Source organism: Podarcis erhardii (genome assembly GCF_964252035.2).
Source record: "Podarcis erhardii genome assembly, chromosome: 4".
Taxonomy (NCBI): domain Eukaryota; kingdom Metazoa; phylum Chordata; class Lepidosauria; order Squamata; family Lacertidae; genus Podarcis; species Podarcis erhardii.
Window position 1 is genome coordinate 66,117,038 of NC_138508.1, and position 16,192 is coordinate 66,133,229.

Consider the following 16,192-nt stretch of genomic DNA (forward strand, 5'->3'; position numbering starts at 1 on the left):
TAGGTATGGAAACAAGCCATTAAAGTGGAGATCTGTTTGAAATAAATAAAAAGCTTTCCCACATATATTTAAAGTCTTCAAACGGTTTCCTCAAAATGTGCTTACACTACTATTTGCAAATTGTGACTGTTTAGCGTACTGTGACAGTGGGGGGGGGGATAGAAAATCAAGATAAAAGCCGATCAGGAGTTAAATGGGAAAGGGAATGATTTCCATCTGTTGTATTATTTATCATTTTATTTTGCTTTTTGTTTGTTCAACATGCAGTTCAGTAAGCGGCTGCTTGAGGGTACTGCTTTTTGATTTTACTTTTAAGGAGCCAGTGAAGCTGTGTAGAATTCACCATCTGTGACCCTGCAGGGAATTTTGGAATGTGTCGCTTAGGTCATACAATATAGGCACTTGGTGATGAAGTGTATTAATGGAAATGTCTGTATTCAAAAATAAAGAGGAGACTGTCACTCTCTGTCTCACGTATGTTGCAGCTTTTATGTGGCACATTGTAAGCGGAGGCCCTAAAGAAAGCAAAAACAAAAACAAAAACAAAACAAGCAGGAGCAGGAGCATCTCTACAGTCCAGATATCCCAATCAAGCAAACCTACCCAGATAGTAAAATACATTACCTTTCTATATATTGGATTGACTACAGCTGATAATTAATACAATCTCAAACTTTTCTTCTAAATCTATAGCTTCATCAGACTGGAAGATCAATCCTTAAGAAGCAGTACTGCAAATAAAGTATTAGAAACAACGATCAAGCCATTCGATGCAAAAGTCATCAGCAAAAACAATGTTTTCGCAATGCTGCAAAACTCTATATACTGGAACAAATGCCAATTCCATACCAACAAAGCTTCAGTGAATCACACCAGATGTGGTGAGCCACAAGACCAAGTGAAAAAGGTTGCTAGAAGGGGAGCATTATTCAATGATACATCTATGTCTCTGGAAAGATGAACTGTAGCAGACGGTTATGGTTCAGGGTTTAATGAATATGGAAACAAGTTACAAGGGATTCAAATGAAGATTTCAAGTGGGAATCAAGCTGTAGTTTTGCAATGCAGCTAAGTAACAAGGTCTATAAGAGCAATATGCCATCATTTGCCATAAGCCCAGACAGCCAAGCTAAAGAGTTATTTAATTTTCGGGGGGGGGGGGAGTTTCTTACCAGTCCTATGAGTTGCCTCCTACTAAGCCACACAGAACAGAACCACAGATATCAACATAACTAATTCCAGGGTGTATCTATTCCAGTAGGAGATTCTGAAGTGCAGAACTCTTAAAGACAACCCCCCATGGCCATGCCCCGATATTCATATACCTTCTAAGTCTATACAACAGAAACAAACCTTTTACCACGACAGACAATATGGCTTCAATATCAAGCCAGCTTTCCCCCCTTCTCTCTCACCACTTCCCCTTTACTTACCATTGAGCCTGATGAAGAGCTCTGGTACACTCAAAAGTTTGCTCACAATATTGTGACGTTTTGGTTGTTCGTCTTCAAAATAGTTTATTTTTATCTTATTTTGCCAGCCACTTGTCTCTCAGCCTAATCTACCACACAGGTCTATTGTGGGGATAAAATGGAGAGAAGAATCATGTCACCTTGATTACTTTGGAAAAAAGGTGGGACTACATGGGAGGAGTGAACGAAACTTCATTCAACCCTTAATCTGTTTACTATTTGTTTAATAAATCTGCACTATTAAAACTAAACTACCCCAGATTTCTTGAGAGTCCCATGGGCTGCAAGATAACCAAACCTATCCATTCTTAAGGAAATCATCCCTGAGTGCTCACTGGAAGGACAGATCCTGAAGCTGAGGCTTCAATACTTTGGCCACCTCATGAGAAGAGAAGACTCCCTGGAAAGGACCCTAATGTTGGGAAAGATGGAGGGCACAAGGAGAAGGAGACGACAGAGGACAAGATAGTTGGACAGTGTTCTCCAAGCTACTAACATGATTTTGACCAAACTGCGGGAGGCAGTGGAAGACAGGAGTGCCTGGCGTGCTCTGGTCCATGGGGTCACGAAGAGTCGGACACGACTAAACAACAACAACCCCAGATTTCAGCCATATAAAAATAAAGCACAATGCTAGGTTTCTTTGCAAAAGGACAAGTAATTTCCAGATTTCTAAACTACAGGCCTAAGCAAAGCTTTGGTCAACAGCCACATGTGACCCTGCAGGGCTAATGGCAGTCTCCAAGGGCAGTGTGAACCAACTAAATGCTGTTTAATCATTCTATTCCTTTCAGCCTCTATAAACCTTTCACAGGATTGGATTTATTTCTACACCCCATACATACCTCCAGCATCACCACCTTTCAAGAGCAGTACAAAAAGCTGCATATTCCAATTCCTGCCCCTAGCAAGATTTATAAAATACATAACCCAAAGAAGGGAATTGCCACTTGGCTGGTCAATCACTTTCACAGGAGCCCAGGGACTTTCTGGAAACTGGTCCTTGCCCAGGGGGACGAAACCAAGATAACACTGGGGAAACAGATAACTTATCAACTCTTATCGCTAATCAATCACCTTGATCAATCTGGGCAGCTAGTGCGTCAGCTTTTAGTATTCATGTAATTTAAACCTTGGCTATTGGAGCAAGGAAACCCTACGATCAAACCCGGCCAACAAAATATTCTCCCTTTGGCATTCCGAGTGATAAAGAGACCACTGAACATGTTAAATAGCATAAGAATCTGGTACCGGACAGCAAGAATTGAGAGCAGATTGCCATCAGATCACTGTCAAGACTTGCCTCCCAGCAGGAAATGAATTATTTAAAGCTCCATGCATTCTCATCTGGGAGGAAGCCGCAATGAATCCACTAGGACTTGCTTCCAAGTAAATATGGTGTTTTGCTTAAATCTGCCCAAGGACACAGTGGAGATGACAGGTTTCACATAATATTTTTAGCATTTCTTCATAATTTAAATTCGGTTTGCACATTTGGTTGACAGTGATTCTATTGCAGTAAGTTTCTCTCCTGAGCTTCCCTCATCCACCATAGTGACACAGATGTGAGCAGACAGGATCGAAGCTTGAAAAGCAGTTTTAAATCTTGCATTATTCAAAGTATGTCAACTGCTTAGTGAAACTAGTTAATTATTGAAACTCCTTTGGATAGCTAGTTACTGCTTGGGGCCAGGAGAACAATTACATTCTATCTGCAGCAGACATAGTTTCTTTTAAGTGAGTTGCAAGGTCAAATATCTAAGATTATTAGAAAAGGCAGATACACCATTTCAAAGTGTCTTTTGTCTGCAAAACCCTCTATGAATCAAAGAGAGAAGGTTAATTACTTTGTTTTTCAGGAAAGCTGCAGTTCCATCATGAATGGCATAACATAACATAGCAGAGAACTCTCTCTCTCTCTCTTTACTTTCTCAAAAAAATGGAGTTTCCATTTATTTATTTTTAAATAAAAACCCTGTCACTTAAACTGTTTGACCTTCACCATTTTACAAAATCATATGAGCAGGAACCCCACCACCAAAACAGAATAACTTATTTACACCAGTATTGGCATGCGTATTGAATATTACCTCAGTATTTACGCAGGAGTAGTTGAAAATTCTTGGCACAATTTATAAAGTGTATAGAGAAAATATATTAAACTTCAGCCAGATTTCACTATGGTGTAAAGATTAACCATAAACCTCTGTTGATCACCATTACCCACCTTAGAATTCATTCCAATTTTGTTTTTCTGGGAGAAGCAAGTTAGAAGGTGAATAGTTTGTGTCAGCCACCAAGCTCATAAATTCACTGGGCTGCAATCCAACTAAAAAATATGATGCACATAAGCCTAATGAAACCATTCTAATCTGTGTTGGACTGTGGTCTGGGAAATTCAATGTTTGACATTGTAGGGCCACTTTTCCAGCCATAGAACTATCAATATTGAGGTATATAGACTTGCAACATTTCTGTAAAGCCAATGTACAGCTGTTGTGTAATGGAGTTTCTAACTAAAAAAAAAAGTTTATTTTTGTAAACCCAGAGAAAGGTAAGCATTTAATTATATGGTTACATTCATCACAATCAGATCATTACATAGAAATAAACATGTTAACTCTATATGCATCTGAAGTCTTAAAAGTAGGATTGGTCACTTAAAGAAACCAGCAAAGTATTCATTGTGCAGTGTGATCTTAAGCACATCTACTCAAAATGAAGTCTCATTCAGCTTAATGGACTTACTCCTTATTAAGTAAGTGAGCCTAAATTATGTACATTCTCTCTGAATATCAAACAGTACTTTTCCATCTGATACAGATTTTTACAATGAAGTATAAATTAGCAATGACACATCATAATTTTTATATTTAAAGTGATATCCTGCTTCTATGCCATGACACATTCAAAAAAACTTCCAACCAATTATTAAAAACACATACCATTATTTTTCTCAGATCAATATAGGCTATGATAAAATTGAGGATCATGGCAAAATCATCTGCCTAAAGTAAACATTTTAAAAATGCAAATATAAAATAATAAGGGGGTGGGGAACTTTTAAAAAGATATTTTGAATAATCAACATATCGATGCAGTTTAAACAAAAAATAAGAGAATGAGAATGCAGTGCAGAACTTCCCCTCTCATCTAGGGGAAAAATATTCCCATGCAAACAAAGGAAAATGCCTATCTACACCCACAAAAATCCTGCATGTATAGAGTGTAGGACCATGTATTTTAAGCATAAAATAAGGGTTCAGCATTTATCACAAACATTTCTAGCTCCTAATAACAGCTTGTAGTGATAGCTAGGAGAATGAACTCAACATTATTCCTGTCCCCTTATTTTGGAAGAGCAAGTTTTCCAGCATACAGGAGCTTGCTAGGACATCTAAATAAGCCAAGTCTAACTCTTCTGCCTTTCCAATAAAGTTTTCACAAATGATTGAAGAAGAAATAATTTAATCTTTAAGATCACAACCGTCCAATCCTGAATTACTTAAAGCTCACAGGAAAGTAATCTTTCTTGTGCCATAATTTGATTGAAGCTGCTTGTCTTCTTGTCCAAACACACACACATTGATGCACACACACACAAACAATTTCACTAAGTTCCATGTGCCTAGTATAAATTATCAGATGTCAAAATGAACAAAAAATGTGCTATCGGGCTGTCACCACCCAAAGTCCTAACGCTACATTGGCAGCTAAAAGTGTGCTGCCAGAGAGCAAAATTAAAAAGCCAATTAGCTCCCTGTTTTGTTTTTCAACAACCAGCGTGCTAAGAGTAGCTTCCAGGAAAGAGTTTAATATCCACTGGCCATCCAAAGCAAAGCAAGGGACTGCGTTGATTACAGCCAGCGCTCCAGAGAGGGAAATCAGATACCTGGTTAAAATTGGTTAAGGGGAATAAACAAGATTGCATTTATATATTTTAAATGTAAGATATAGTCTAAACCTTGGAAACACAGTATTTCACCACACAACTGTTTTAACATGAATTGTATTGTCCACATTAGAGAAAGACTGGCAATGGAACACATAAAAACCCAGGATGTTCCACCAAACATTGTATTTTAATCTTCCTTTGATATAGCATGCCACCTTAACATCAATGAAATGGTTTGGTTTTTTTACAAATGACCTTCAAAACTCTTGCTCTATAGTCTAACTTCCCTACTCTCCTACCTCATTCCCCTTGTTCTTAAGTTAGAAGCTTAGTGATTATATATACCAGTTTTGTGGAAACTTTGGCCCTCTAAATGTTGCTGAATTGCAACTTGCAAGCGAGGCCAATGGCCAGGAATGATGGGAACTGTAGTTCAGCAGCAGCTGGAGGATCAAAGGTTCCCCACACCTGGTATATACTAGCAACTGCATTTCCCAAGTGCCAATCCTTAGGTAACCAAAATGGCACCCTGTACAAATGAGAGGGCATTATAACAGGGTTGGGGGGGGGCGTTTCTCAAGGACTGCAGATGTTAGATTTTTTTTCTAAGTGAGAAGCAAAGCCAAAACAGCTCAGTGAGGATGGAGCATATGCAGTAGGCACAGAGTATCTGTGGCAGGAAGAAGCAATGGAATCATGTATCTGTGCCATTTATATGTATCTGTACTGTTTACATGTAAACTGGGAGTGTTGTATTCTTTGCATAGAAAAGAGCACATGGCAAAGAGGAAGAAAACCTGCCCTCATATTGCTGCATTCCATTTTAAAAGATTTGATTCCCCGCCTGCCACCCAGACCAGCTTACTTACTGTATTGGAGCTCAGCGGAAAACGCACACTCGTTGCAGCAAGAAAACACTGCAAGTTAAAAGATTTGGCTACAGGAATGAGGTGGTTTCACTGCCATCCTCTAAGTATGCTGTTTCATGAAAAGAATAACCATGCTCCATCCTTGCTTTATGGGACACGGGTGGCGCTGTGGGTTAAACCACAGAGCCTAGGACTTGCCGATCAGAAGGTCAGCGGTTCAAATCCCCACGACGGGGTGAGCTCCCGTTGCTCGGTCCCAGCTCCTGCCAACCTAGCAGTTAGAAAGCACGTCAAAGTGCAAGTAAATAAATAAATAGGTACCGCTCTGGCGGGAAGGTAAACAGCGTTTCCGTGTGCTGTTCTGGTTTCACCAGAAGCAGCTTAGTCATGCTGGCCACATGACCCGGAAGCTGTACACTGGCTCCCTCGGCCAATAAAGCGAGATGAGTGCCGCAACCCCAGAGTCGGTCACGACTGGACCTAATGGTCAGGGGTCCCTTTACCTTTACCTTTATCCTTGCTTTATGCACATACGTGCTCTATTATCACATCAACATTTCTACTCTCACTTCTGTGTACATATTTCTAATTTCACATTTCATACCTCCTAGAGCAGGGTTCCCCAAACTTGGGTCTCCAGCTGTTTGTGGACTACAGCTCCCATCATCCCTAGCTAGGAGGGCCAGTGGGCAGGGACAATGTGCACTGTAATCCAAAAACAGATGGAGACCCAAATTTGGGAAACCCTGTTCTAGAGGATAGATGAAGGTGTGCTTCTAACTTGGGAGACCGATCGAAATAAACCAAAAGCTGAAGTTTGGCCACACCATTTCTATTCCATGCCACAGTTATGATCATCAAAAGAATAAGTGGCCAACACTTAATTTACAGCCAAACCTATATACCATTCCTATTCATGTAGAGAAATTTATATATTGCTCACAGTATGGTACTTATTTGCAAAGTGCAATGAAAAAAGTTAATGGGTATAATTTGTTACACCTGTCAGCCCACAAGCATTATTTAGCATAGGCATGAAAGACTGCTGGACTTGGCAGTGTCTTGCATCCTACAGGCCTATCCATCACAGATACAGCCTTTCTAAGGGAGTTATGAATATACAAATTATTTAGTCAAATCTTAGAAAGCCTTCTGCTTCAACACTGTTAAAGCAGCTATAGCAGTGATGGGGAGCTGTGGCCCTGCAGGTGCTATCAGACTCCAATTCCCATGAGCTCCAGCATGGACAATGGTCAGGAATGATGGGAGTTGGAGTACATAATAATAATAATAATAATAATTTATTATTTATACCCCGCACATCTGGCTGGGCCTCCCCAGCCACTCTGGGTGGCTTCCAAAAGAATATTAAAATACTATGATACATCAAACATTAAAAGCATCCCTAAACAGGGCTGCCTTCAGATGTCTTCTAAAAGTCTGGTAGTTGTTGTTCTCTTTGACATCTGGTGGGAGGGCATTCCACAGGGAGGGCGCCACTACCGAGAAGGCCCTCTACCTGGTTCCCTGTAATTTGGCTTCTCGCAGTGAGGGAACCGCCAGAGGCCCTCGGTGCTGGACCTCAGTGTCCGGGTAGAACGATGGGGGTGGAGACGCTCCTTCAGGTATACTGGACCGAGGCCGTTTAGGGCTTTAAAGGTCAGCACCAACACTTTGAATTGTGCTCGGAAACGTACTGGGAGCCAATGTAGGTCTTTCAAGACCGGTGTTATATGGTCTCGGCGGCCGCTCCCTGTCACCAGTCTGGCTGCTGCAACAACATCAGGAGGGCCTCAGGTTCCCCTACTTGACTGAGCACTGCTACAGCATGATAAAAAGACAAGGCAGTGCACAGAGTTGCAGGACTCTCCTTACTCCTCAATAAGGCTGTACTAATGGTTGAGCTAAAGCATCTTTAACTTGCCAATGGCTCTCAGCCCTTAAACCGTTGAATACATCACCTCAGAATTTTCTTAGGTTGCATTTGCACAGCAGTTTATTCCATTGCCCTGATGTTCCCCTAACTTCTAATTTCCATGTTATATTTGAGCTTTCACACAACATAAAAGCCAATTCTGGAAATCTAGTGGGAACTAGCAGACGTTCAACACTCATTTCTGCATTAATTGGTTCCAGAAATAATCCATTTGCAGCCCCATTAACCCAGAAAATCATAGAAGGGGACAAAAATTGAGGTGGTATATGGTATACTGGCAAACAGTTCTTTCTCACTCTTTGGATGGGGGTATCGTGGGGACCAGAGGAATGCATGTGAGGATAGGGTTGGAGAGTAGTGATGTTCTCCATTGATGTTTGTTGTTGTGCCTCACCACAACCACCGGTATAAACAGAATATAGCACAACACTGGTAACAAATCCTTAGTTCAATAATGTAACAGGTACTGCAGTATGAAAGGAACATTAGAAAACAGGACAGAAGTGCTAGGATTAGAATCTGAAAATCTAACACTATATTTCACATACCTTAGTGGAAACCCTTAGTAGAAAGCAATGTATAAATGTAATAAGCTTTAATTCTAAACTAAATCTACACAACCTAGATAAGAGCAATCTCTTTTTTGAAAAATCAAATTGTTTTGGTCCTCAAAAGTCCTTTTATGTATCAGAGATACTTGCAGTGTCTTCTCTAGAAAAGCTGACACAAATAACAAAGGATACTTGCAAAATGTTTCCATTACCACAGGCAGATCGATACTGAAGAAGCTGTGTCGAGGTACAAAACTGCTGAGACTCACTTTGAAGAATAACAAAAAAGAAAGTTTTACAAGCATACAAAAGTGAAGAACATTTTGGCAGAATACAAACATCTCTCATTTCTGAGCATTCATGACAAATATAGCTTTTGTTCTCCTATACTATTGCCAATGTAGTCATACATTAATGAGCTCTATTTTATGAGAACATTAGGCCTAAGCATATGATGTGCTTGTGGCTACTTTACAATTGAGCAATTGTACTTCTTATTATCAAAGCAAATATTCTATAAAGCAAATATTCTATAAAGCAAATATTCTTATTTGAAGTACCACAGACGCAATTATGACAGCAGAAAAAGCAGCAACAAACAGGAAATGGATTCCATTCCAACTCCTCAATTGTTTGGTGTCAGGGCTTAACTTCAAGATAGGAAGAAATGGTAAGGAAGGTAAAAGTAGGAAGAGGAATAATCTACATTGTTGAGAGGATTATCCCTGCTCTTTGAGATTTGTTTTTAAGCCCAAAGGTACAAACTTTAAGCATTCAGAAGTCTGATTAAAAACACAATTTGTTGCCAGAATCAGGGGTCTCTTCTTCTTCTTCTTCTCCTCCTCCTCCTTCTTCTTCTAGATCCCTGCTTCCTCCCAAGGAAGCCCAATGTGGCAAACAACAAGGCAGCAAAGCAACACAATGAAATACAAAGTATATAAAAAACATTTTAAAAAGCATTAAGAACAACTAAAAATAATAATGTATTTTCACAGCTAATGATTTCAGCTTTGCCAGGAATAGTATCTTTCAGGCTGGGTGAATTGTTTTAAAATTCCCCCTGAAATTAATAATGAGGGAGATAGATGCCCCTCACCAGGGAGGGCATTCCAGAAGTAAAGAATCACCACCAAGAAGGCCCTATCATGGATAAAGATATTAGTTTAAATAAATTACAGCAAGTTAAACTTAGACAGCCTGTGGAAATCAAATGGAAGTGTGATGTGGGCATATCTAAAGATCTGGTAGCAATATTTTCAGATACCTGAACCATACCACCTACCTAGGCCCAATTATCTGTTTATGCATCCCCAAGTATAAACTAGATTGTTTGAATCAACAGGTATGAAAGGCATGCTTACAAAATAAAGCCCAATTTCTTTAAGTTTAGAGAACTTTAAATCTTTTCCATGATGCCACATCTAAGTTTTTTTAAACACATGAAGCAGGGGCTTGGACTAGATGACCCTTGAGGTCCTTCCAATAACTTCACTTACTGCAACTGCTCAAGGGGAGGGAGGGAGAGTGGAGTGCAGTTTTGAGTCTGACTCAGAAAACAGGCTCATCACACAGATAAAGCACTGCTAAAGGTGAGGGGTGGCTGAATTCACTGGAAGCTACACCAGCAACTTGCCAACAAATTTCCTATGAAGTTTAGTTACTCACATGCTGAGCTTTGTTATAATCTCCCTGCAAAATCATACCAACCTGTATACTGGAGATGCAGCGGGTGCCCAACAAACAGCATATCCATCTGAGGTGGATGTTTCACTCGGATAAGCCTAGTTTGGTTTTCCAGAGAAGGCGTCACACACAAACTTGGAACAAACTCCCTCCGGCAATCCGTATTGGTTCGGCAAAGCTGGCTGGCCTCAATAGCTTTCCGTGCTGGCAGACAGGCATACTGGACCTGGGATGTTACATAAACATTCAGGTATAACAGTGGAAGAAGAGCTTGCTGGAACAGGCCAATGGCCCATCCAGTCCAGCATCCTGTTCTCACAGTGGCCAACCAGATGCCAGCGGAAAACTAGCAAGAAGGATTTGAGTACAAGAGCCCTCTCCCCTCTCCTGGGACTTCCAGCAACTGCTGTTCAGAAGCATTGCTGCCTCTGACCATGGAGGCAGAGAATAGCCATCATAACTAGTTAGTAGCAATTGATAGCCTTCTCCTGCATGAATCTGTGCAATCCTTTTCCAAACGCACCCAAGTTTGTGGCAGTCACTGGATTCTGTTGGAGTAAGTTCCATAGTTTTAACTGTGCTGTGTGAAGAATTGCTTTTATATGTTTTGAATCTTCCAACATTCAGCAAATTGGATGCCCATGAGTTCATGAGAGAGAAAAAAGCTTTTTTTCTATCCACTTTCTCTCTGCCATGTGTAATTTTATAAACTTCTATCATGTCGCCTCTTTCCTTTTCTCTAAAGTGAAAAGTCCCAAATGTTGCAACTTTTCCCCATAAGGGAGTCACTTCATGTGCACGTTCACAAGCACTTTTCACTGCATGTGTCTTCTTCAAACACAAAGCTGGACTTCAGGGAATGGCTGTGAACCAGTTATTCTAGTTTTGACATGCATATCCCTTTTATCACCACTTGCTCCAAGCTACAGCCCCATAGGCATACATGATCTTCTTGACATTGCTTATTAAAATAATTTATGAACTAGCTTTCATTTTAAAAAGAAATGCCGAGGCAGTTTAGAAACACACACCACACACACACACAAACTCCCAGCAACAAAATATTGCAATAAAACAAAGTTAAAAATATTGATCAGAGTAACCAGGCCAAGTAAAACCAGGTAAAACAGGTATTTTCCATTGTTGGCAGAAACATACAACAGTTAGAGCCTTCCAGATCTCCACAAGGAATTGTTCTGGAAAGTAATTATCACCGTGGAGAAAGTAATCACTCTACAACACTGTAAGTATGGGCATGGCAGGCTGTGAGGTGGTTAATAGGACTTCTTTTGCAGGCCGCAGCTGCTGCACTGGACAATATGGAAGAAGGCTTTCCCTCTAGAAACCTGGCCACAAGCTGCTTAGGACCTTCAAAACCAGTAAGGTAAAGGTAAAGGGACCCCGACCGTTAGGTCCAGTCGCGGACGACTCTGGGGTTGCGGCGCTCATCTCGCTTTACTGGCCGAGGGAGCCGGCATACAGCTTCCAGGTCATGTGGCCAACGTGACTAAGCTGCTTCTGGTAAACCAGAGCAGCGCATGGAAACGCCATTTACCTTCCCGTCGGAACGGTACCTATTTATCTACTTGCACTTTGACGTGCTTTCAAACTGCTAGCTGGGCAGGAGCTGGGACCGAACTACGGGAGCTCACCCCGTCACAGGGATTCAAACCACTGACCTTCTGATCGGCAAGCTCTAGGCTCTGTGGTTTAGACCACAGAACCACCCATGTCCCCTCAAAACCAGTACCCACCCTTAAATTTAGTTAAATGGCTGTCAGTTTAGCTCTCTTAGCTCAGGCCTTAAACGTGTGTGTCAGGAGGTCACTGCAATTTGTTTGCATGTAGGAAAGGATTCAAATGGTTATGTAAACAGAAGAAGTATGACTGCTCAACTTCCTTATTTCTGTTTCTCAAGTACACAGATTGTGTTATGAGGATAATATGTTTGTAACTGGATTAATATGCCAAGTTCATTTTAAGAGCCCAACTCCAACGTTTCAAAACAAACCTTGTGGTGCCTGTCAACCATATATATTGGTGTTTGGGTCTGGCAGTTTGCACAGCTAACTTACCGACTGACCGTTTAAGTTATTACTGTATGAAAAGCAGACGTCTGTGAGGCTGTTGTTGCTACAACATTCAACAGTGCCGTCAAGTCTTTTAAAACCTAAAGAGAAACACAACTCATTATTAGATTTTCAGAAATCACAGCTTCCTGGATTTGTACTCCCGGGCGAAAGAAACAAAAGACTCAACGGCCACCATATCCTTCAGAGAAGGCACAGTTCCCTGTGATGGCGTCATGCTTTAGTGAGAAATGTTGTCATCAAATCATGGTGGAGCTATTTCTCCCATATACTTTTGTGAAGGTTTATTTGAACAGAAAAGAACACAGTTCAATTGGAACATCTAGATCCGGCATAGGTAAACTCCGGCCCACCAGATGTTTGGAACTACAATTCCCATCATCCCCGACCATTGGTCCTGTTACCTAGGGATGATGGAAATTGTAGTCCCAAACATCTGGAGGGCCGGAGTTTTCCTATGCATGATCTAGATACTATCAAGGGTACTCAAACCAAGTTTGGGGGATCATGCTGAATAAATCCACTTGAGCCCTTGCCTTTGAAGCTCTCTCTGTAGTCTAAAGTATTCAGCTGAATTAGTACTGATGCATACAAGAGCCTTTGGATCGGTTATTCTGAGCAAGGGCAAAGGATCTGTAAATGGTTATAACCAGAACCCTTACAAAATTACAGTTACTAAGGGTTATTAGCAAACACACATGGACAGACAAGTTGGCTGAAAACCAACCTATTTTTGCAAGAAAGTTGCAGGTATAGCCATAGCTAAATCGAATTACATTTATCCTTGCAAATTAAATAGACATATGATGTTGGTAACAGAACTGCCTGCTGAGTATTTTTACATGCACAGCTACAAAATATTTAAACCGCAAAGGCTCTATTTATTTAGATTCATGTTTTATGCTGATCTTTTTTGACCTGAGGAGAATCTCAAAGCTATTTATAACAGTAGCATAATGAAAAACTGTCATTAAAGTTTATACATTTTTCACCACAGACATAAAAATATATAAATCCTAGGAACTCAAGGAGCCAACTTGTGGATACAGGACAAGAGATGGGTGGAGATGGGGAACACCCTCTTGTCATTTTCTAACTGCCACAATGCTACATCAGAAAAAAAAAGAAGTGATGGAGATCTTGGATAACTAATAAGTAGTGAAATGTTATTTTGTGCAGTGTAAGAAGTATACTTAGCCTCATAGCCCAAAGTTATAAGATGCTCCTGCTAAGACAGCTTAAAGGGCGAAATTTGTGCCACCACAAATTGTGTTCACCCACTTAGATGGACTTCAACATCACTGCTGTTTTGAGAATATGATGGCACGGATGAGGGGTGTAAAGAGCCCAGAAATAGCCCTTTGTGAAGTATCCTATCAGCTACTTAGGAAGCCTATGAATTTAGAAACAGCTCTACAAGGCCAAATCCTTATTCTACAGTAGTAATGTCCCAATGTTGAGCAGGACAAAGGGAGGTGCATCTGCCCCATTTGCCAAGGTTAGGCTGCTCTTCCAGTTGTCAGGGTGCAGACTACGGTTTGCGCTGCAGAAACTAAAACCACATGACTGGGTTACTCATCTATTTGTTATCTGGCTTGGATCCATCTTAAGCAGGCAACCACAGAAAGAATGTACTAGGCAGGCAAGATAGATGCACAGGCATTTGTTTAGATACTTAAATATTTCCAAAACCAATTTTCAATAGAACCTGGTGGCTAACAAATTCAACATCACAATAGTATTAAAATATATAACAATCCCCATTCCAGCCCTGATCACAAAATTAAAATATTACCATAAACCCCAAAACCCTAATACAAATTCCAAGATAGCCATCAGAACTAAAGCGTCAGATATAACAGGGAAAAAATGGCCAAAGGCCTTGTTTTTACCATCCTTAAAATGACTAATAATAACAACAACCAACAACATAGAAACGACTATACCTCTAGATGGGTAGCTTAGCTGTTGTAGCACTGATGTCTTTATGCAATAGCCTGTTTGTGGCTTCAGAGAGATCTTTCCCAGGCAGGAATTCCAGTCCTCCACACTATGAACTGAGCAGTCTTGCAGACTGGTGACAAGGTCACCAACAAAAAGCCCCCTGGGCCCATTAGCAGGAGAATCCTAAGTGCAATAAAACATTAAGCTGTAAAACCTGTATGCACCCTTGTCCCAAATAGTGCCTGGATCTCTCCGCCTCTTGCCATTCTTCCAAAATACAGAAGGAGTAACATCTCTAATGGGAAGGGGAACAAAGAATATTTCCTAAAAACATAGTTCTAAAACTGGACTATGGCTGTGCGCAGACCACAGTCAATACACTTTGGATTTCATGAATTGCTATCATACAAGATTGTGTGGAGCATTTTAGAAGAAGTTGGTGGGGGTAAAATGCCATGTCGAATAATTGTTTTGATTGGAAATGATTATTTTAATGACAAGAAGTATTCAGGTCCGATAGTTCTGGGTGATTATGTCGAAAAGGGATCAGTATGAAGTCAAAAAACCTCAAAATCTTCCATAAATTGGTGCGGCGAAGCATAAAGTTGGGGGATCAAAACTAAGTTAATCCTGATCTTCAATCAGCACGTCGTCCTGTAGCTCATTGTGATGAAATTCCAGTGCCTATCTTCGGAGAACTTCCTGACATTGGTGACGAAGATGCCTCCAGTGTTGAAGGACATGAAGAAGTGGTTCTTGAAGATGATGCTCCACATCCATTTTCCCAAAAGGAGTTGAATGATCTAGTTTGCGACCTCAGCTTGTCAAAGGACTCTGCCGAACTGTTGGCATCCAGATTGAAGGAAAAAAACCTCCTCTTTGACAGTGCTCACATCAGCTTCTTCCGCAACAGGCATAAAGAGTACCTCCGTTTTTTCTCGGAAGAGAAGGACTTGGTGTACTGTGCAGATATTGCGCAGCTTCTGCTCAAGCTTGGAGTGCCACAGTACGAACCCAAAGAATGGAGACTGTTCATTGACAGCAGCAAGTGATCACTGAAATGTGTTCTGCTACACAACGGCAACCAGTTTGCCTCTATACCCCTGGCTCACTCAAGTACACTGAAGGAGAACTATAATAATAATAATAATAATAATAATAATAATAATAATAATAATTATTATTTATTTATTTATTTATTTATTTATTTATTTATTTATTTATTTATTTTATTTATTTAACTATGGAGCGGTGAAGTATGTGCTGGAGAAAATTGGTTATGATCAGCATAAGTGGTTTATTTGTGTTGACCTGAAGATGGTGAACTTTTTGTTGGGACAACAGTCTGGCTTCACCAAGTACCCATGTTTTCTGTGCATGTGGGATAGTAGGGACCGTGCTCAGCATTACACGAAGAAGACTGGCCTGTGTGGGAGGAACTGGTGCCTTGCAAAGAAAGGAACGTCATCAACGACCCTCTGGTGGACAGAGACAGAATACTCTTCCCACCACTGCACATCAAGCTCGGCTTAATCAAGCAGTTCACCAAGGCTCTGGACAAGGATGGTGACTGCTTCACTTACTTGTGCCAGGCTTTTCTAGGATTGACCATGGAGAAGTTGAAAGTTGGCATCTTTGACGGTCCTCAGATCCGTCAGCTCATCAGAGATCCAGAGTTCGGAAATTCAATGAATGAAGTGGAACTGGAAGCATGAAAAGCATTTGTTCTGGTAGTGAAGAACTTTCTTGGCA

At 40.7% G+C, this 16,192-nt stretch overlaps 1 protein-coding gene across 3 annotated transcripts in view; it reads right to left on the reverse strand.

The window, feature by feature from the left end:
* Positions 1 to 3,976: 3,976 nt before the first annotated feature.
* MBTPS2 (membrane bound transcription factor peptidase, site 2) overlaps positions 3,977 to 16,192 on the reverse strand; it is a 32,268-nt gene continuing 20,052 nt past the window's right edge. For all 3 annotated transcript variants that reach the window (XM_081859120.1, XM_081859118.1, XM_081859119.1), the window contains 5 exons: positions 14,443 to 14,623; positions 12,482 to 12,576; positions 10,431 to 10,632; positions 8,916 to 8,991; positions 3,977 to 5,364 (listed from right to left, as the gene is read on the reverse strand). In XM_081859120.1, coding sequence (XP_081715246.1) covers positions 5,142 to 5,364; positions 8,916 to 8,991; positions 10,431 to 10,632; positions 12,482 to 12,576; positions 14,443 to 14,623 — 777 coding nt within the window. In that variant the 3' untranslated portion in view covers positions 3,977 to 5,141. The remainder of the gene's footprint in view (positions 5,365 to 8,915; positions 8,992 to 10,430; positions 10,633 to 12,481; positions 12,577 to 14,442; positions 14,624 to 16,192) is intronic.